This window comes from Lolium rigidum, chromosome 7, assembly GCF_022539505.1.
Source record: "Lolium rigidum isolate FL_2022 chromosome 7, APGP_CSIRO_Lrig_0.1, whole genome shotgun sequence".
Lineage (NCBI taxonomy): Eukaryota > Viridiplantae > Streptophyta > Magnoliopsida > Poales > Poaceae > Lolium > Lolium rigidum.
In genome coordinates this window covers 154,261,689-154,283,808 of record NC_061514.1, presented here as the reverse complement: position 1 = coordinate 154,283,808, position 22,120 = coordinate 154,261,689, and the positions used below count along the sequence as shown (strand labels likewise).

At 46.5% G+C, this 22,120-nt stretch overlaps 2 protein-coding genes across 2 annotated transcripts; both read left to right on the top strand.

Annotated features, from left to right (window-relative positions):
• The first annotated feature begins 120 nt into the window (after window positions 1–120).
• LOC124675217 (11-beta-hydroxysteroid dehydrogenase 1A-like) lies at window positions 121–2,394 on the top strand. The gene is made up of 6 exons (XM_047211287.1): window positions 121–469; window positions 567–759; window positions 1,342–1,427; window positions 1,512–1,643; window positions 1,754–1,897; window positions 2,013–2,394. Exons 1-6 carry the CDS (start codon window positions 230–232, stop codon window positions 2,295–2,297), a joined length of 1,080 nt encoding a protein of 359 aa, XP_047067243.1. The 5' UTR covers window positions 121–229; the 3' UTR covers window positions 2,298–2,394.
• A 6,759-nt stretch (window positions 2,395–9,153) lies between these two features.
• LOC124672166 (cyclin-B1-5-like) lies at window positions 9,154–12,478 on the top strand. Its single transcript, XM_047208441.1, has 8 exons — window positions 9,154–9,346; window positions 10,453–10,555; window positions 10,653–10,749; window positions 10,841–11,062; window positions 11,176–11,301; window positions 11,386–11,634; window positions 11,773–12,116; window positions 12,216–12,478. The coding sequence occupies exons 1-8, from the start codon at window positions 9,154–9,156 to the stop codon at window positions 12,349–12,351; spliced, it is 1,470 nt and encodes a 489-aa protein (XP_047064397.1). The 3' UTR covers window positions 12,352–12,478.
• The last annotated feature ends 9,642 nt before the right edge of the window (window positions 12,479–22,120 follow it).

The following is a 22,120-nucleotide window of genomic DNA, read 5'->3' as shown; positions in this document are numbered from 1 at the left end:
TCCTACATGACAGCGCGCCACGTACCCCGCCATACGCCACGTGTCACGGCGGCCTGCGAATCCGGCTGCATGCAGTGAAGCTTCTCGGTCGCCTCTCTCCTGGTCTCATCTCGTGCAAGCAGACGCTCGGCAGCAATCGCCATTCGCAACACAGAAGTGGAGCAGAGGAGCCCTGAGAGGAATCAAGGAAGGAAGGAAGGAAGGAAGGAGGAGGTGGGTGCCATCGATCATGGAGATGCTGAGCATGCTGAAGGTGGGGTACACGGTGCTGCGCAGCGAGACGCCGGCGACGGACCTCGTCAACACCTTCATGGACTGGGCGGCGCGGCGGTCGCTCCTCCTGCTGGCGGTCTTCATGCCCCCCTACTACGTCTACAAGCTCACCTCCTCGGCGCTCGCCACCGTCGCGCCGGAGGACGTCGCCGGCAAGGTCGTGCTCATCACCGGCGCATCCTCCGGCATCGGCGAGGTACTAGTTGACGATTACACTTGCTCTTACTTGATGGTCTCGTTATGCTCTGAGCTGCTTTCTCTGGTTCCATTCCATTTGAATTGCGTTCGTGCAGCAAATAGCGTACCAGTACGCGAAGAAGGGGGCGAGGCTGGCCCTGGTGGCGAGGAGGGAGGGAAGCCTGCACGAGGTCGCCGCCAAGGCCATGGATCTCGGCTCGCCGGACGTGCTCGTCGTTCCGGGTGACGTCGCGAGGCCCGAGGATTGCAAGGCGTTCGTCCAGGCCACGGTCGAGCGCTTTGGCCGACGTAAGTTGTGATGAACTCCCCTACTCATCATGGTGTTCTGTATACTTTTATCTGAATCCACACTCTGAAGCCATAACTGACCTCGTGTTTGGAACGTCTGTTTTCTCTGGTTGCATTTGAATCGCCTTCGTGCAGCAAATAGCATACCAGTACGCGAAGAAGGGGGCGAGGCTGGCCCTGGTGGCGAGGAGGGAGGGGAGCCTGAACGAGGTCGCCGCGAAGGCCGTGGATCTCGGCTCGCCGGACGTGCTCGTCGTTCCGGGTGACGTCGCGAGGCCCGAGGATTGCAAGGCGTTCGTCCAGGCCACGGTCGAGCGCTTTGGCCGACGTAAGTTGTGATGAATTCCCCTAGTCATCATGTGCGTCTACATGGTGTTCTGTATGCTCTATCTGAATCCACATGCTGAAGCCATAACTGACATCGTGTTTAGTTTTTTTTTCCAAGCGACCCAACTTGGGGCCGATTTTCATTACCACGAAGATAACGAAAAACATCACAGCATACTTCTCCCGGCTTGTAGTGGACATCGTGTTTAGTACTGTACTACTTTTGATCTTCCCTAATAATCCTCTGGTTTCTAGTGGATCATCTTGTCAACAATGCCGGTTTGGCCAACGTATGCTGGTTCGAGGAAGTGCCCAATGTCGCCGATCTCAAGCAAGTCTTGGTACTGTACATTCACCAATCTCTGCTCTTAATGCTCATCTGTTCCTCCTATTCCTCTGTTTTGCCTGATATGTTTGTGCTGCAGGATGTGAACTTCTGGGGCACCGTGCATCCAACGCACGCTGCTCTCCCGCACCTGAAGAATAGCGGCGGGAAGATCTTCGTCAATTCTTCGGCAGCGGCGTTGCTGGCAATGCCAAGAATGAGCTTCTACAATGTACATTTCCCTCGACAGTTCACTTCCTTTCCCCTTCTTAGCAGTGTGCAGACATGCCTGTATTTTAAGGTACGTCCACTGATGCATGTTGGTTCATGGCATCGCTGCAGGCTAGCAAGGCTGCTGTGCTGAACTTCGCCGAGACACTGCGGATGGAGCTCGGAGGCGAGGTCGGCGTCACGGTGGCGACTCCCGGGTGGATCGAGTCGGAGATGACCATGGGGAAGCACCTCTCCAGGGAAGGGAGGATGGAGGTCGATCAAGACACTAGAGATGTAAGTTGCACGGTCGACACAACACGTAGTTAGCTTCTGAGATGTTGTAACGTCAACCTCATCTGTGAATTCGCATCGTGCAATGCAGGCTCAGGTTGGGCTGCTCCCGGTGGTCCGCGCCGAGCGGTGCGCCGAGGCCATCGTCGACGCCGTCTGCCGCGGCCGGCGCAGCGTCACGGTGCCGGTGTGGTACCGGGCGCTGTTCCTCTGGCGGGCGTTCGCGCCGGAGGTTGGGGACATGTTCCAGCGCGTGTTCTACCGCCGCCCCGCCGGCGACGGGGGCAGCCAGATGAGGGCCAGGAGGGTCATGGAGCTCACCGGCGCCAAGCGCGTGCTGCAGCCGCCGTCGCTGTACACATCGGAGATCAAACGGGAGTAGATGCTAGGTGATGCTACAGTGTTTGGTGCTGCTGTAACGGAAACAGAATAAAATGGCGAAAATGTAACTCTAGTGTAAGAAATGAAGTAAAATGATAAAATGGCGAAAATGTAACTCTAGTGTAAGAAATGAAGTAAAATGCATGGGTGGTACCGGAACTTGGAGATCCAAATCAATACGGTCACCTACCTACGGGTAACTACATATGGTGAAGTGTTCATCTAGATCACTAGGCTAAGAGCATCTCCAGTCGCGTTTCCCAAACGATGTTCGGGCAAAGCGCCGGATTAGTCGTTTGGGGGACGTCCGGACAAAATTTTCGTTTGGAGAAGGTCCCTTTTCTAGCCACGTCCCCCAAACGTGACCTCCAAACAAAAAGTAAGTGTAAAAGTCGTGTCCGGCGTCCCCGGTAGAGGGGATGGGCTAGGGACGCCGGACAACATTTGGAGCACGTCCGGACCGAAGCGGCCTTTGGGGCACGCGACTAGGACGTTTTCTTGGCCGGCGTTCCCAAATCTCTTTGGGGGACGCTTTGGGGGACGCGACTGGAGATGCTCTAAGGTATAGCTATGTATTCTACGAGTAACTAAATATGGTGAAGTGTTCATTAGATCACTAGGCTAAGGTATAGCTATGTATTTTCTGACGTGACAGGTGTTAACTGGTCCGAACAGGTCGATTTTTTTTTTCAAAAAGATTCTTGACAAAAGATTATCCGACTGATGCCCCAAGCCCACCTCTCAGAGGTTAGGAGTTAAAACAGGTTAATTCTAAAAAATAAAACAAGAGGGAATTACCACCCCCTTCATGAACCATAGGAGCCCCGCGTTGCCCACCTTGCCACCGGAGTGATTCCTCTTCCGATTCCTCCTCCGCCGTCGTCCACCTCCACTACAAGAAATATGCTAACTCACGACCCTCCATATTGGTCACGGAATGGTCATTGTGCGTAATTTGTGACCACGTCGTGACCAAAAATTGTTGGTCGGCAGTTGAGCGTCACTGACGGCTCACAACGACCTTTATTTTGTATTGGTCGTAGAGAACTATGACTAAAATAGATGGTCGTGAACACTACGACCAAAATTTTGGTCATGGGCAATCTGGTATGTCCACGTCAGATCCTACTTGGCAAATCCTACGTGGCAAATATGTGACCAAACCAAATGGTCGTGGATCAAAATCAACCCAGCCCAGTTCCAGCATCCACATGGGCCAGATCAAATATTTCAGCCCATTTACATTTTTTTCCTATCAATTTGATCCTATCAATTTTTGTGAGTTACATGGGCCAAGCCCAACATGCCAGACTTTTTATCCTTTTGGGCCGTAGCTCAACAATTTCAGATTTTCTCATTTTTAAATAATTGGCCCGCTCATCAGATGGGTCCCAATTGTAAGTTTCTAAAAGTGGGTCACAGTTGTCAGGTTCATGTTGTTCAGCTTTCAGTTTACCAATATAAAAATATTTAAACTTGAACAGATAGAAAACACACATAATACTTCAAATAACAGCTACAAAACCACACGTGATGCTTCAAATAACAGCAAGACAAGTTTCCCGTTACATCATATCATGTAAATACTAATACTGTTTTTGCTGAGCAGGATTTCACGTATCATATCTTGCGGCTGAGTGCAAGCCCATAGATGGGAAGAATGATGCAGCTGGGCTGCCCTTCTGTGATGTTGCTCGCAGAAGATAGCAACACGTCCATTGTCCTGTATTTATCTCCCCTCCCAACAACCAACGCCTCTTCAGAATCTGGTCCTGTATTCATCACTAGTTCGGTGTTCAACTTCATCTAGATGGCATTCTACATGATGCCAAATTTGGGCAGCACCATTGTCACCTGCAAAATAATCTTCATCATTATATTGTATAGAGAAAATATATGCAATTCATCTTGAATGGAAAATGACAGTTTCAACAACCGCAGATCTGAAAAATGGAGTTATGAATTCCGTTGACACTCATGTCCGATCAAGACAGAAAGTAGTGGAAACGAATACATGACCCACAAAATAGACAATAAAACATGATGTTAATTGCATACAACACATACCATTTGAGCAGCCTCTGACCTCATGTCCTGCACTCATTGACCATGTCCAAAACTCTGTAAGCAGCAACACTGTCCACATGTAGGCTTCCTCCCGCACAAGCTATAGGACCTCAAGCAATTCACCATTTCCCGGAGACCATCGGCTGCTTTGGATCTGAGCTTTGCGCATGCTCTCTCAACAATGTTTCAGTAATGGTTATGCAACACTCATTAGACAACAATAGACAGGACTAGGCCGTGCCATTTGGTACACTCGGCTAACAAAATAACAATATGAACAGTCCACTATCGCCCTGTTACATGAAGCAGCGGAGAAAAATCAGAAAAAACTGAAGACAATATATTATGAACAGACCATTCAGAATAGTGAATGCAGCTTTTATTATATTAACACCCAGCAACCTTGTGAGACAGAGTGTTGAATGCAGTTATTTGTATTAAATACTTAATAGTAAGCAAACTAAAACCAAAGAAATGAATCCACACAAGGTCTACTATACAAAGTTTTGAGACCATATTACACAGTATCAAACCTTCCAGTAGTTTCACAGGAGACATAGGATTACATCAGTACACACATTCCAACCTTTTAAAATATTACTAGGCACTGAATGACGAGGAGAAACTATTAAACTTAACACTGCTGTCAATAAGTTCTAAAGGGAAATGCTGAGGAGAAAGTATTAACCATCATGGCATGTTACCTAAGCTGATACAAGAAGCATATCAAAATGGGAAATGACGAATAACTTGTAATGGCTAAAGATGACAGGCTTTCTCAAAAAAAAGAGCACTGTAAATGTTATTTATTCGAAGCAGAATGGTGCTTATATCAATACATTGTATAAATTTATGCCCATATAAATAGACAAACAAATTCACAGGGCATGTGTGAAATGGATATGGCCAAAATTTTATGCTGATAAATTACCAATGCAATGTATACGGCATACAATTCCTTGCTAACGATGAGCATATAAAATGCAGTTAAGTGAGCCCATATGGTTCATTGAGCACACATTAAAAGCTACGATGACATTTTAATTAGCACATGATTGATACTATGATAACCTGTCTCTCGGTTGGTGGTGTAAGGGCTATTCTATGTTCAAGAGAAGTTTTAACAACCAAAAGTAAACCCAGAACCTTCAGCCATCTTTACAAAAGAGCATACAGAGCAGTTGACCTCATTATTACTACCTTGATGAAACCTAGATCAATGCAACAAGACAACATCTATTAGCATCATTTTATTAGCATCAGTATAGGCAAAATAATTTATCAAAACTTCTCTTGAACATAATTCATCCTCATATATAGTTAAGTATCTCAAAGAGGCAGTTGTATAAAACAATACCAAGCAAATGATGCATTCAAACTGAATATTACTAGGATTTAGGAGTGCTGACTCATGACCAGAATACAATCAAGATTTTTCATGCTATATCTTTAGCATTCATAGGAACATTCATTTTAAGCATCTAAAACTGCAGCTAGATCTGTAGTTTATTACAACCTTGGATTATCAGGCATACAAATTTAAAAATCATGATAGCATGATGATCCTAACTTGACAAATGGATACTGAACATACCCAGTCAGCAGATAAATAGCTAGACCTAGTAAATACACCTGAGCTGTGAGCCACAATAGTGAACAGTAGATCTGTGGTCAGGTCTTCATGATCCCGATTCCCGAGCTGTAGCACAACTTGTCAAGAAACAAATGATGTTAGCGGGCGAGTCAGATACTGCAACTGGGGATATACAAGTTAATACAGATGGACTGGTGTGTTCAGCTCAGTCACTATTATTACGGCTGACCAAGGCCAAGCATATAAACTATCCGTCGTGAAACTAGGTGCTACACCATGCACAAAAATCAACTATATGAGCAGCAAAACAATCAAAGTAGATAAATAATTAGTTAGTACTTGCAGAATCTGGTGAACGGAAGACCACATAAGTAAATACATGAGACAGCAAGGGAAATAACACAAAGGTATTTTTCTAAAGACAGTAACTAGCAGTATTTAATCTACCAAACTTAAGTCAGTAGCTACTACCAGCATAGTTAAATGTAAATCCTGCTACTACCAGCATAGCATAATCCTAACCAATTTGTTATTAAATTGATCAATCAGTCAGTATTCCAGCATTAGGATTATACAGTGATATTGGCGCAGCAATGCTTGTTCCTAACCAGGGAGCCTCTTGATCCAATAACCACTGATAGATACACCAAATACAGGAGCAACAAAAGAACTTGAAAATTCAATATACACCACGGATATGGAGCAAATTAATGTGAGAGCTGCTGCACATTTTTAGAGCAAAATGAGACCATTGGCTTCCTATGCATCCACTGCCTATGCACATACCGATTTCCATTATACATGCACGATTCCGGTACTACTACATCACAAAAATGGAAGAACAAATTCCAGGAAATATACTTCTAGGAGTAGTAGAGACCATCACCGGGAGCATGAGGTTGGTGAGGTGCGCTCCAGCAGCATGTCGTGGTCGTGAACGCCGCCGGCAGCATGACAACACCTCGCCGTGCCTCGGCCTGCCACAGGACGCCAACGAGGGTAACCACCGGCGGGTCGACCTTGTGGTGCAGGGAAGAGGACGCCAGCGTCGATCTCCTGCGGGGGCTCGTTCAGAAGGGGATGGTGGAAGGCGGCCTTGATGGGGAACAAGGAGGAGGAGGGGTCGCCGGTGCCGGAGCAGTCTGTGGCGCCTGGACGCGGTCGACCGCGCGCTGCAGTCCCTTAGGTTGCCCGCGTCAGTGAAGGCCGGGGCTTGATGTGAGGCTGCATCTGGCCCTCGCGGTGCAGCCGATCGCCGAGCCGGGACACCACCGCGCGCTGCCGGGGAGCCGCCGTCACCATGGACCTCCTATAGATCTTCCCAGATCCCGTGCTAGGGTTTGCGTTGGGGCCGATGATTTGGAGGTTCGATGGGGTGGAATAGAGAGAGGGTGAGGAGAGGATTCAGGGGCGGGTCAGCGTGGCAATGAGTCGCTGGAGTTAGAGGGATCTTGGCCGGCGGCGGAGGTGGGGGAAAGGGGAGGAGGGAGGAGGCGCTGGGAGGGGGTTAGGTTGTGGGGAGTGGTTCTTCTTTCCTTTGACCTCCCGCATGGGCTCGAATTTTGCTCTGGCGCCTCGGCCCAGTTTTAGACTTATTTGGCGCGTGAACAAAAATCCAGCGCGCGGGATACACGTAGGCGGTTGATATTTCGGGTGTTGGATGGAAGTTTCTGGACGGCTCACATCGTGTCCTCGAGCTGATCCGTGGGTAGCTGCTTCATGTCTTTCGATTGGCTATAGAGAAGCGCCCACAAAAAAAGACAATTTTATGTTGATTCAGCACGAAATGAGTTAAATTTGAGCTACATATGCTAGTTTGCTTATGTTTTTTTACAAAAATAATTATTATTAGGTTCACAAGTAGCTATTTCATCAGAGATCCTCAAAACGTTGTGCAATATTCAACCCCTAGCAAAGGATGGTTTGTCCGCCATTTTGTCCACATTTGAGGGGCCACGGACGTCTCGGTTTGAATCACTGTGGAAATGACTTTTGGTTCACTTTATTGGTCGGTTCTTTTGACCTTGGCACCACCTATAAATTTGTATCAGCTTGGTGGGGTCATGTGTTTGTCTGTCACTTGTCCAGAGGCTCAGCCTGTCGGGGTCGCGTGTCAGACTGCAAAGCCATTAGTCGATCCTGCACCTCTAGATCAGTATGTGGTCTCACATATAGTGGAAGGTCTAAAAATAACCACCTTAGTGGAAGTTAATATGTGGACACAACACGTAGGCGGTGTTGGTGAGGTGGTTGACCAGTCATATTAAACCATTCGAATTAGAAGCCATGACCATTTAAATTGGTCTTTATCAGCTAACAATAAGGCACTGGGCCATATCATTTTCTCTATGACCAATTCAAGTAACGGAAGTATGACCTTTGTGACTGGAATGGTCGTAATCATCTAGGGTTTGCACCCTCGAAAATGCCTTAGGACCATTTAGCGCCAAATGGTCATAGATTTATAACCAATTCATCCACGGTCACTATGAGAAGGTCACTAGTAAACACATTTCTTGTAGTGCTCCTCACCTGGCCTCGAAGCCCGACTCTTTCGTCATCGCCCATCTCCTCACTTGGCAGCGTTGTCCACCTAACTGTCGACGGATTCCTCTTCCTAGTTAGCGTGTGTGACGCGCCGACGGATTCCTCTTCCTGGTTAGCGTGTGTGACGCGTCGGGCCTAACCGGACCGTGTGGCCGCGCTGCCCACCTTGTCGCCGACGCGATTCCTCTACCGTCGTCGTCCCTCTCCTGGCCGTTGACGTCAGCAGAGAGCAAGCAAGAGCTCAGCCGGGAGATTCCATGTGCACGTGTGGCCGCCTTCGTTACTGAGGCGTCTGCGTCCCCTGTCTCACTTGGCCGACCTGGATTAATATATGGTTGTCTATCCCCATCCCCTACCTTGCTTTCCCCGAGGCCTCCCCCGTGCGCCCTTCAACTTTGCTGCCGATCCATGGCCGTCGCCCTTCCTCTGTCCAGGGCACATCCTTCTTGGCGCTCCCGGTCGAACATGTAGGAGGAGCGCTGGAACGCCAGGTCATCATCGTCACCATCCACCGACGAGGCTCCTCCAGCTGGCAAGCGCGGCCTCGAAGAGATAGAGCAGCGCAGCACGGTGGTGGGAGAGCCACGTGACAGCTAGCCGGGCGAGATCACCGAGATGCAGGGATGGATCCCCATGGCAGCTAGGCAAGATGCAGGGAGCCCCCCGGCAGCACAACGCCCTTACTCCTTTGTGCCAGCATAGGGAGGCTAGCAGCGCCACGCAGTGGTCCTTCCTTGAGAGAGATGGCGACGTGCAGAGCCCTGAGCGGCAAGGACGGTCGTCGCTGACCTCCGGGCTCATGGTCAACTCCACCCGCTCTGCTCCCAAGCAGTGCGACTGGAGTAACTTTTGTCATTTTTCAGTTTAGCCTAGTTTTTCGTATTATTTGAAAAAGTCCACGTGGACGCTGGTATGAGGCTAGGAGACGGAGTCCACACACTGCCACATCAGCAGATACACCATTGTACAATGAGCTAGTGACCTAGATAAACACCCCGCCGTATTTAGTTACCGTATGTTGCGTATTCGAAAGGACGATGACCGTATTGATTTAGGTTTCCAAGTTTCGGTACCAGTACCACCATGCATTTTACTCTAAAGAAATGTGTGTTTGTAAGTTGCATTTGGAGAAATATTCTACGGAGCACTGTTCTCTTGCTCAGGATTTGGGATGAAACCGTGTTGAGCCTTGAGTGAAGCTGCAACAGAATATCGTGACCAAAAACATCACACAACCTTGGGACTCTCCGTCACCGTCAAGGCACCCAAAACGGTGACTTTCCATGTACGAGGAAACTTTCCATCTATAACCCACACCGCCAACGGCTAGTTTCCGTGTCCTCCATCCCAGCTCTCGTCTCCCCATCGCTGGAGCCGCCGGCTCGTACATAAAGCTCCGGCCCTCCCACCCCGTCCCTCCCGTGACCCAGTCCCCGCAATCCAATCCCCCACCGAGAGCAAGAAGATCAGAGGTAGGAGTGGAATCAATCGGAGGAGGAGGAAGAGAGGCTCCACTCCGCTCGCTGCCTCGCCGGACCTTCGGGAGGAGGCAGGAGAAACCCATGGCGACGAGGCATCACCAGGCCGCGGCTGCCGCTCCGCAGCCGGCGAACCGAGGTGCGAATCTTTCCTTCTTTCGTTCTTGCGCTTTCTTGGCCGCTTCTTCCTGTTCGTGGAGAAAGATCGCTCGTTCTTTCTTGATTTGCTCCCGGCTGAAGTATCTTTGGGATGGGAGCCTAGTGGGGAATTCGATTCGCGGCCATCTTGATCTGTTCGTCGTTCTGCTTTTCTTCGTGCGATTCTTGATGGGGAAAGTTCTCCGTCGATCTGGTGGAGAAAGATTGGGGTTTTGATGTTTACAGGGCTGTCTAATTGCGGTTTCTTGCCCCTTCTTGCCCGATTCGTTCATCGGCAATTCTTGACCTGTTTCTCTTCTGGCGATGGTCAGGTGCCGTGGTCCCGACAGGAAAGCAGAAGGCCGCCGCCGGCCGAACTCGGCAGCCGCTTGGAGACATCGGCAACCTCGTCCACGCCCCCCATGTCTTGGACGGGTAAGAGTAGAAATCAGCGCAGGAATTAATCCCCTCTTGCTTCTTCCTTTCTTGCGTTCCATGTCCTGATTCCTGAATCCCCGTCGATCTGTAACAGGAAAACCAAGCTGCCGGTGCCGGAGGGGATCAATCGCCGGGTCACCCGGAGCTTCGGCTCCCAGCTCTTGAAGAACAACTGCGCTGTGACGAACAAGGTACGGACGCGCACGCGCCCTTTTCTCGCTCCCCTCCATCGGTTCCCATCTTTGTCCTTGCGATTTCTTGATTCCAAATTGGTCCTTGCAGAACGCAACAGCTCCTGCTCCTGCTCCTCCCGCCGCCCTGAAGCCGGCGGTGGCCAGGAAGGTTCTCAAGCCCGCCCCTCGTCCTGAGCAGGCCGCCGCCAAGGCCATCAACACTGGCTCCGACGAGAACAGGAAGCCGTCAGAGGGCGCCACCGCCGGCTTAGTGCTCCCCAGAAAGAAGTTGGTGGACACGCTCAGCTTAGTGCTCTCCCATCGCTCCAAGGTGAGCTTTCAGCGACCTGATCGATCCAGCGCCTCTGTGCTGCACTGCTCCTTTCCACTGTATGCATCCAGTGCTGTCTCTGACATCTGCTTGCCTGTTTCCTTCAATGGCAGGAAGCGTGTGGCCTCAATCGCAAGCCAAAGGACGTCGTGGAAGACATCGACAGGCTCGACGGCGACAACGAGCTGGCCGTCGTCGACTACATCGACGACATTTACAGTTACTACAAGACAGCGCAGGTTGCTACGATCTTCCTTCCTCTTCAGCATGTTGTATGTTCAAGTGACCTTCTGAATTGCTCACCAATATGTATTGTGTTGCAGCACGAGAACCTGCCGGTCCAGTACATTGACAGCCAGCCCGAGATCAACCCCAAGATGAGGGCCATCCTCGTGGACTGGCTCGCCGAAGTGGCGCATAAGTTTGAGCTCATGCCGGAAAGCTTCTACCTCACCATCTATATAGTGGACCGGTTCCTCTCCATGAAGGCGGTGCCTCGACGGGAGCTGCAGCTCGTCGGGGTCGCAGCTATGCTCATCGCCTGCAAGTACGAGGAAATGTGGGCTCCCGAGGTATGGCCCTTTCATCCCCTTTCGTTTCGCGAGCAGCTCATGTCTGAATGAACTCTGAATCCTGAATCTTTCGTTTCGCGTAGCAGCTCATGTCTGAATGAACTCTGAATCCTGAAGTTGGTTGTGTTTGCTTTGCAGGTCACTGACTTCATTCACATCTCAGACAACTCGTACTCGCGGCAGCAGATCCTCGGCATGGAGAAGAACATCCTGAACAAAATGTCATGGAACCTCACTGTTCCCACGATGTACGTCTTCCTGGTGCGGTTCGCCAAGGCCGCTGGGACCGGGAGCGACAAGGAGCTGGAGCACATGGTGTTCTTCTTCGCCGAGTTGGCGCTGATGGAGTACGGGATGGTCTCGCTCTGCCCGTCGCTGGTGGCAGCCTCCGCTGTGTACGCTGCTCGGTGCACGCTGAACAAGAGTCCCATTTGGACGGAGACCCTGAAGCACCACACCGGCTTCAACGAGCTACAGCTCATGTAAGTTCTTCTTCTTCAGTTGGATGAGTAGTGCCTACCTGAATGAACAACTTGTTTGAGCTGGAAATTCATGTCTGTTTGCATCTGCTGTTGTTTCAGGGAGCATGCCAAGGCCCTTGTCGCCTCGCACGCCGCCGCCCCTCAGAGCAAGCTGAAGGCGGTGTACAAGAAGTATTCCGGCTCGCAGTTTGCGCGTGTGGCGCTGCACCCTCCTGCAGTAGCCTACTCATCTTAGGTTCTTTCGAATCAAGAAAGCTTGGTTTACTTTACTTACTCTGCTAATCGACAGATACACCGTGGTGTAACAGCTTATTCTTTTACATGTGTTCCTCTGTTACTGTTCTGCTCTACTCTTTGGATACACCGGGGTGTATTGTAATAACAACTATTAATGATACTCTTAGTTATCAAGTGTTTCTCCAGTTCCTGTCATTGTATATTTGTTCTCACGAGTATACTCTGTTTTCTACTTTGGTAGTTGTCACCGTTTTACTTGTACATGTGATACTGATGGCCTTTCATGCGATCAATTCGGTTTGTTCCAGTACTTTTGAACAAAATAGTAATGTAGTTGCTACTGGTACTGTTTTGTACAGTACTTTTGATAGTTATCACTTGTCACCACAACTGTACTTGTTTGTAAAAATGATAAGTTTTCCCACACTCATACATGGACTCAAATTTTAAAATGGCCCTTCTTGGTGGTCTCTGAACTTATTGTTGAACAAAATAGCAATGTACTTGCCACCGTTGGACAATGAAAGTAAAGAGCAACAGGGGAGCAGTCGTAATTCAGAGGAAAGAAGTTAAAACACAGCAAAAAGCCCTCAGGAAAAACAATAACAAGGAGGGCAGTGGAGAGACAATGAAAGTGATTAGAATCATTTAAAATCTGCCACCAGTGGGATTTTTTCCATTCCAATAAAATTCAATTCGTTTCTAAATTTAGTATAAGCTATAAAGCTAATAAAGTTTAAATACATTGCGCAAGTGAAGTACGGATCACACGGTTTACTTCAGCAATAATTACCCTCTTAAACTATAAAATGTAATACAAGTAAATGAAACATGTGAATCGTTATACGAGGAATAACCCCTACTTCAGTTGGACAATAGCTAATTGGGCTTGTAAAATCTAAAATGGTCGCTCAATATCTTTTTTAGTCGCGGCTTGAGTATTGTGGAATTAGAGTTCTTTCTTACCGTGGGAGGCTTTAATTGGTTTCACAAATGTTGTTATACATGTGTCCGTTTGCTTGAAACGACACAAACCGTAACTCACCATTGACAAGTTTTGCAAAAAGAGGTGACAGTTGAAGAACATTAATGTCATTGCAAGAATTGGCAATCCAAAAAAATGTCATATCTATGTTTGTTCAAGGTCCATGGTCTCAGGAATGATGGTAGAATCCTTCTTGTGCCCTCTAAACTATTTGTGACATGTTACCTGATAGTCACTACTAGGGAAATGCTTACCACCGGCGAGTTGAAAAGGCTTACCGCCGGCACTTTCGGATTCGCCGGCGATCACCTCGCCGGTGGTAAGGGGTTACCCCCGGCGCTTTCGTATTCGCCGGCGGTAATATGAGATTACCCCCGGCACTTTCCCATACTCGCCGGCGGTAATAGGATACCACCAGCGCCTATCCTATTCGCCGGGGATAACATGGATTACCGCTGGCGAATCACGAATATGCCAGTGGTAAGTAAATCAGGAAACAAAAAAAGGCAGGTATCAAACGTATGAATAGTGCTTTAGATTTCATTCGAACACATGAAAACACAAATAGTCACGTCAGCCATTCTGTATGTTCATTTTACAAACAAAAAATCGATATGTCCCCAACAGCTCCTCCGCCCACAGATCCATGGCCGTCCCAGCAGCTCCTCAACCCACAGATCCATCACTGACCCCAGCAGCTCCTTCGCCCCCAGTCAGCACCGCCCTGATCTCCTCCGGCAAGCACCGCGGTAGATCATCCCAGGATCTCGTTGACGATCGTCCCAGTATCTCGCACCCCCAGCTCCTCGCCTCCTTTGCCTGGCACCTCGCCGCCCCAAGACCAACAGCAGTAGCAACGCCTCCCTAGCAGCAGGAAATCTGTGTAAGCAACAAAACAACATCAGCGAGAATGAAACCACCAAGTTTGGATCGAAATTGCACTCCTCCACCGGAACGACGCAATACTAAATTTTTATTAAGCAAGTTCAGCTAACTGCATTTTTTTACAGTGTACACAAGCACTAAATTTATTGCAGTTACTCCAACACAAAGCAATAAAAAGATTGACACTAGCAAGCAATATTGTACCATTACCAATTTAACATTAGAGAATCAATGATTATATATCTCACAATCATATTCTTAGCAAATCGATCACACGAAAGGGGTGGAAATTATATTTAGTGGCTTTCAAAACAATAGATGGAACTTAAAAACCAAGCACATCATACTCATGACACATTTCAATAACAACAAAACCTTGTTCCAGTTAAGTCACAGGGCCACCGTCAAGTTTTTTCAGCGTTCCATCAGACACTTAAAAGGTTGTCGTCATTTGAAGGTTAGGAGATGGGACCTGATGTACCAGCCACCCACACCTAGCACTGACAGATGCATAACCTTTTCTCAAAATACTAGATCAACCATATGATTTCACTACACCATAGTTTCGAATACCACAGAGAACCACACTATCATACAGTGCTTTAACGAATGAATATAATTCTATGTTATATCAGCATTTCCAGTACCAGCTCATTACTTGAGAATGGTATAATTGTCGAACGAACCAATGCGGTTGTGTTATAAGAAAACTTCGAGTAATATAATTCCTTTAATAACAAGTACAAACACAAATATAGCGCCAATGAAGTTGAACAATGGAAAACTAGATAAAAGAAGGCCATATATTGTAACTTGTAACATGTAAGGTAAAAGAAGATCGTATGGTCGTAAATTTGTTGTCTTGACATGCTATCAGTAGCAATTAATTAATCAGAACATTGCTCACAGTTCCCAATTTAACAGAACTTGTGCAAGAATGCAAAACTTGTGCTGCTAGTAACAAAGGAGGAGATGGGTCTCACCAGCAGCCAAAGATACAATTCAATCACGCTTGGAGCTCGGCACTGCCCTTGGATACAACTCCCACCCCATGGCCACATAGCCTGCAGGTGATACAATTCAATCATTCAAACAAGGGGTGAAGCTAGAAGTAATACAAGTAACGTAAAACTGGTTAAGTATTCTGCAACATTTTCGGAGTACATACAATGCATGTGTTGTAGGCATTTAGCAAATTAAACTCAACCTCAAAAGAGGGAAATTAACCAAGTTTGAGCAATAAATGTAATGGTAACAAATCAAAGTGGTAATAGAACGAAGTGGGAGTACTAGTGTTCACTATCTGCTATAAACATGTATACAAAGAAAAAATAGCTGCATGCTAGTAAGGAAGTAGCGGAAGAGAGTTCACCATATCGCCTTAGTAATTTCACTTGGTATGTTGTTCTCTGTTACTTCAAGAGAGTTCACCATTACTAAGGCGATATGTATGTAAAATCTCTTGAAGTAACCAAGCATGGCGTGTGCCAAAAGCGATAAATGAAGTGATAACCAAGTTTAATGTTGCAGAAATTCTATAGTACATAAAGTTGAGTTCTACACACAAGACAACACATGTCCTACATAACCAAATGCATTTTCGTTCTAGAAGTGCTTCTGAATTTCATCTCACTTCTTGTCCAACTATGATGCTAGTTAATATTTTTTGTAAGAATTTTCTTTTGTAATCACATTTGCTCTCTTTTGTTAACTAAAGTCGGCAAGTTGTTATTCTGGCTTACATATATCTTGTCTGAATATTCATTTACAGATCCCTTTACATATCGATCATAAAATAGACCAGCACTTCATCTGACCTATACACATTTATCTAAAGAAAGATAAAATATAGCATCGCGGTAAGCACATACCAGATTGGAGGACGTAGAGGCCCAGAAGGAGGAAGGCCGGCGGCGGGGACTCGCGGGCGGGAGGCTTCAGGTCGAGGACGCGGTCGCGGATGAAGGGAGGTGGCCGGAGGCGTGCCTGGGTCTTGGCCGGAGGCGTGCCTGGGTCTTGGCCACCATCGCTGGGAACTTGGCCGCCATCTCGTGCTCCCTGCGGGTGGCTCGCCGTTGCTGACGCCGTGATTCCTGGGGCCGCCGCCGGGGCCCTGGTGTGGAGCGGAGAGGGAGAGGGAGGTGGAGGTCCGAGCCGAGGCGGGCGGCGAGGAGAGGGGAGGCGAGGGGGAGGCCAGCGGAGGGGCCTCGGCCAGGGCGACGCGGAGCCAGTAGGGGAGTCGCTCGGAGGGGAAGACGAAGCGGATGAGGGCGATGGCGGCCGGGGGCGTGGCGGCGGCGAGGACGGCGGCGGCTAGGGCGGAGGCGTAGGTCATTCTCCAGTGGGGAGCAAGGCGGGGCTAGGGTTTTGGATTTGGCAATGACGATGCAGAAGGAGGGGCGTGGGAGTGGACCGAGTGGGGGGTGGGGAGCAAGCGACGGGCTGGACGCGTGCTAGGCAAAAGGAAAAGGGTGGTCCGCGGGGTTAGCCCCGGCGAAATCCATCTGGCACTGGCCGCGATTGCCAGCGGTAGGGCCTATTACCGCCGGCACCTATGGTCCACAAACGCCGGCGGTAAGTGCGGGCTGGGTGGCCTACCCTGACACTCGTTACCCCTGGCATGTTCGGTTCGTGTTCGCCGGCGGTAGAGCCCGCTACCACCGGAGCTTCTGGGCCAAATCTCCGGCGGTAAGGCCAGGTCCAATTGAAACCCCCTAGAAGGCATTACGGCTGGCATCTTTAAATCGTATTTGCCGGCGGTAAGGAGTGCGGCTATAAGCCTTTCTCTAGTAGTGAGTTCTTCGAAATCCAGTGTCGGCAATCAATGAACCCGAGCATACGTGGGAACCCACATGTTGTGTTTTTCTCTAACTGCCAAGCTGTATCTTGAGCATTGGGTGCTCTCAAGAACTTAGGCCCGAACACCTCAACCATCGCCACTATAAAGTTCTTGACACACTTGATGCTCTAGCTCTCACTCATTGCCAAATGATCATCGACCAGATCTGCAATAATAATATACTCCCTCCGTTCCTTTCTATAGTGCCTATAGATTTTTGGCACGAAATTAGTGCAAAAGTATTTTTTTACACAAGACCCTCTGGCTGAACGATTTGAGATCAGACTAAAATTAGGGAAATCGATAACTTCCTAACTTACCGTAACAAATCCCACAAATCTGTCTGGTTGACCCTCCATATATGTGCAGCCAGGTTTAATTAAGGAAAGAAAAATATTGCTTCCTAAATCTAAGCAATCTTTGGGGCCATGCATTAGGAATCTCAATTAATTATTTCCTATTTTGTATGGATTTTTTTCATGCATGTCGTGTGGGAGTTGACCGGTGGAGGTGGTAATTGAAAAAGCCAAGCTACAGCCTTATATTGTGAAACAAATGCCAAAAATCTATAGACACTATAGAAAGGAACGGAGGGAGTATATCATCATGCGCAATGCGGCAGTCACCTTTTGGAAGGTGCTATGCACATGATCTTCGGCGTAACTCCTCCTATGCTCGAAGAACTTATTGTGTAGCTTGACACACTTCACAATATGCTTGAACAAATCAAGAGACAAAAGAAACCGGTGGCAAAAATACTACTCTTGAAACACCGGATTGTCAACAAAGTAGTTGATCATGAGCTTGTGATCCGCATCAGTTCGGAGTCTTTGAATGTACTCACGGCCAAATCCCAAACCATCATGCTTCAACCTCTTGTTCTTGCTCCTCTTCATCTATGTCAAACTCTTCACCGGAGGTGTAGTTGAGCAAAACCATCTACAAAAACAAAAAATCTCTATTACCAATTACTTCTTCATTGCAACTTCAATTTTAGAAAAATAAAAAAATCATGAAATTACCTTTGGTAGGTTTTTTCAAACGCCTTGTGTCCGCCGAGTCAGGAATCGGCCAGTGGTGGTGGGCCGGTCGCATCTCTTCGGTCGACGACAGTGAGCGTTCACGTCGTCGGTGGATAGCTTATCCTCCTTCGCAGCAGCCTGGTGGAGTAAATTGGCCAGAGATCGTGCAGCGGTACCCTCCCTCTTCACGAGTGATAGTGCCGCCATACCCCACAGCCTGCAAAATGGATGGATTGTTCCTCGGGGACCCCCAATCATCTGTTGATCGGATGACAAAGTGCAAAATCGACTGGCAGAGCATGCGGGTCCATGGGGGAGCGGCGGAGGAGTGGCAGGGGAGCCAGAGGCAGACGGCTTTTATTTTGTTCGCCAACGGCTTGATTTGGGGGCCAGCGATGATCGGTGGTAGGTGATGGGTATAGGCGGGCAAGATGTGGGACAGAAATGAAAACTTCAGATCAGCGGTTGGTTCGTGTGCGTTACCCAAATTTGTTTTACAATCACCTCACAATAAATCACCTGGGTCCAAAATATACAACACCTCCCAAAACTATACATCACCATATAGGTTTAATCACCTATTGGAGACCCGTATTTTGGCAAGTGTGATGTAAAAGTTAGTTTTTACATCATCATTTTTTTTCTACACAATCACCATGCCTATTATAGGTCACATGTTAGAAGTTCCCTTAGGAGACTGAATTTAAAATGTTTGCTCGTAATAAAATAGGGTTTTTATCTGTCTATATTTGAGTCCATGCATGATGATGAATTTTTCAAAACAAGATCAATATTTGAGAAGCATCAAAAAAGTGAAATTTGAATTTCGAAAGTATATTGTATCGTGAATGGAACTAATTTATTATATTTTACTTGTTCAATATCGGTATGACATAGTCCCTCCATTCCATATTTATCTACATGATGGATAGGGTCGGCCATTGGATTTTTTGGGCCTGGGGAAAACTCAACCATAGCCCTTATGACAATTATCATCATAATAATTAATATATATATATACATATTGATAAGAAACAATTTATACATATTTGTTAAAAAAAACTTCAAACATAGATGCAAACTCAATGATGTTGATATATCAATATTACTTCAATAAGATCTCCTCTCGGCAATTAGGTCATGTCGACTCTGCTTGTAATAGATTAAGTCATGTCGACTCTGCTTGTAATAATCTTGTCGTCATGGTGGATGGTGGGCTCAATAAGATCTCCTCTCGGCAATTAGGCCTCTTTTCACTTGGTGTGCCCGCGTGAGGGTCGACGGTTGGTCTTCTCTAGCTCTTGTCTTTATTTTTTTGAACAGCTCTAGCTCTTGTCTAGGTAACGAACGAATGACACACAACAGATAGAGAATTAGATTTGTACGTAGCCATGGTCTTGCATTTCTTCTTCGTTTTCTGAGCTATTATCTAAATTAAATTTATTATTTTTGGTGTCAAGCAGTCATCTTTTGGCACCGTATGATGGGCACTCAACCATCTTGCACACCACCCAGACCCTTTTGATCCGACACGCTTTGCCACAGTGAAAGGGTTGGCTGTTAAAACTTTGATAATGATTAGAGCAATTTATAAAGAGGAAAACGGTTAGATCAAAATCTACGTGCAAGATGAAACCGATTTTATGCATTCTATATCTCAAGATAAAATAAAGTGTATGCATTCTCTAAACTCTTGAGTCCATGGTCTATCCCACATGCCAGGCTGCCCCCACTTAATCATCTCTATCTAATGGTAGGAGAAAAGGCTAAGATAATCAAAGCAAATAGAGGGCCAAGCAACAAAGGGTAAAAAAAGACCACGGTTTCAGTAACAAAGTTAAAAGGCCTAAGTAGCTAAGATAATGAAATGTTTTTCGTCTCACTGAAATCTAGGAGAGAAAAGTTCTCAAGATCCTATAATGATAACACCGCCTGAACTCTCCCCGATGCATATGTTCTACCTACCAGGGCCTGATGTGGTTGTCACTCTTACCCCATCAGGGTCGGTCCTGATCGTGGTTGGATAATTTAGCATAGGGGCGAAACACAGAATACAATAGTTTAGGGAGGCAAAAAAGTAAAAATTCTAAATCTTACCATCTTTTTTACTTTCAAAGGGGGGAGGGGGTAGGTAAGGAGATGATGTTTTAAAATTGGTAAGAATCACATGACTCGGTCCATGCAGTTGTGTAGCTAGCCCCATTCAGTTAAGAATTTGGTAAGGATATGATTCTTTTAAATTGGTACCTACCTTTGTGTTAAACGAGTTGTATCCTAGAAAATAGTACTCCCTCCATTCAATAAATAAAATGTTCTTGTTTTTCATGTTTTTTTTCTTTGATTAAGAATTAGTTGAAATATATAAATATTGTTGGTACTTCCTCCGTCCCATAAAATATGTGTGAGATTTGTTAAAATTTAGATGTATCTAAATTCAATTTATTTATTTAGTGTCTAGATAAATCTAAATTGTAATACATCTTAGATAATTTTTATGTGACGGAGGATCATAAAATTAGCATCATTAGAAAAATGATGTAATACACATCCAGCGATACTAATTGCGTATAATATAATCAAGATTTTATTGCTCAATTTTCGGTTCACAGTTTGTCTTAAAATACATGTGCAACTTTATTCATTGAAACAGTCTTATATATCCTCACTTATGTGATTTAATGCCCTGGCTTAATTACCGAGACGAGGATGACTACTACTACCTCATACCAATTTACAAGATAATTACGCATTTCGAGAAAGAAGTTTGACTGCAAATTTGATCAACGAAATATAAGATATATGCCATAAAAATTATACCATTGGATTCATATTCAAAGGAAGTTTCCAATATTAGTTAAAGTTTTTTTATCGAAATACGTAATAATCCTGTAAACCGGTACGAGGGAGCACTATCTTTTCAGACCTTAAAATATCGATTAAATCGGTACGAAAGAATGATTTATGATTTAGATTTAAATGTAGTGGAGGGAGTATGTCTAAGTCCCAGTAGAGGTTTTATTGAATATTTCGTTATGGTTTCATGTGATATCATATATAGTTCAAAAACTTTAACACATGTGAAGAGCTTCAACATGCTTTAAATGTTCCAAAATATATCATGACACTAATTTAAGTTTATCCAATTTTATAAGAAAACAACAACTTTTATGACACTAATTTAGTATCACCGGATTCGTTTTAAAATTTAGTTTCATAGTAAACCAATTTAGTGTGATATTGAAAGGATCGTATGACACCAAGAGGGGGGTGAATAGGTGTAAATTCAAATTTTAATTCTTTTTCAAATTAGGCTTGACACAAAGGTAAATTCTCTAGATATGCAACTAAGTGAATTCACCTATATGACAAGATAGCAAGCAACAATACAAGATACAAATAGTAAAGGCGGTGAGGGGATAGGGGTAACCGAGGTGGAGCACACGGAGAGACGACGATATGATTCCTGTAATTCCTTCCTTGTAAAAGGAAGTACGTCTACGTTTGGAGGGGTGTGGTGCCACGAAGGCCAACCAACGCCACGAATGATCACCCTATTCTCCGGTGAGCAACACCACAAAGGCCTAGCCCACGCTCCACTAAGCGGTTGCCTTGAGGTCGCAACCGGCACCTTTACACAAAGCTTGGGGCACACATCCACAACCAAATTGGAGGCTCCCAAGATGTAACCACGAAGCTTTACACAAAGAGTAGCTTCGAGGTGACCTCACAAAGATCCACTAAGAATGTTGATGAAACACAAATACCTTTGGTAAAAGAGTAGATCTAGGTCATCTCTACCAAATCCCCAAGTATGGTGGAGTTTAACTGGAGGAGTAGAGAGATCTAGGCGTTTTGAGCTCAGCAATGATGGTCTCAGATTTGGTCAAATTCGTTGGGAAGAACCATTGGAGAAGAAGACCTATTTATACCCTGAAGGGGATATTGCCGTTGGAGAGGTGGTGACCGGTAGTACCGGCTAGGTTGGGCCGGTACTACCGGCCGTGGTCAACGCGGCGCCCTGGGAGGGTGGCCACGT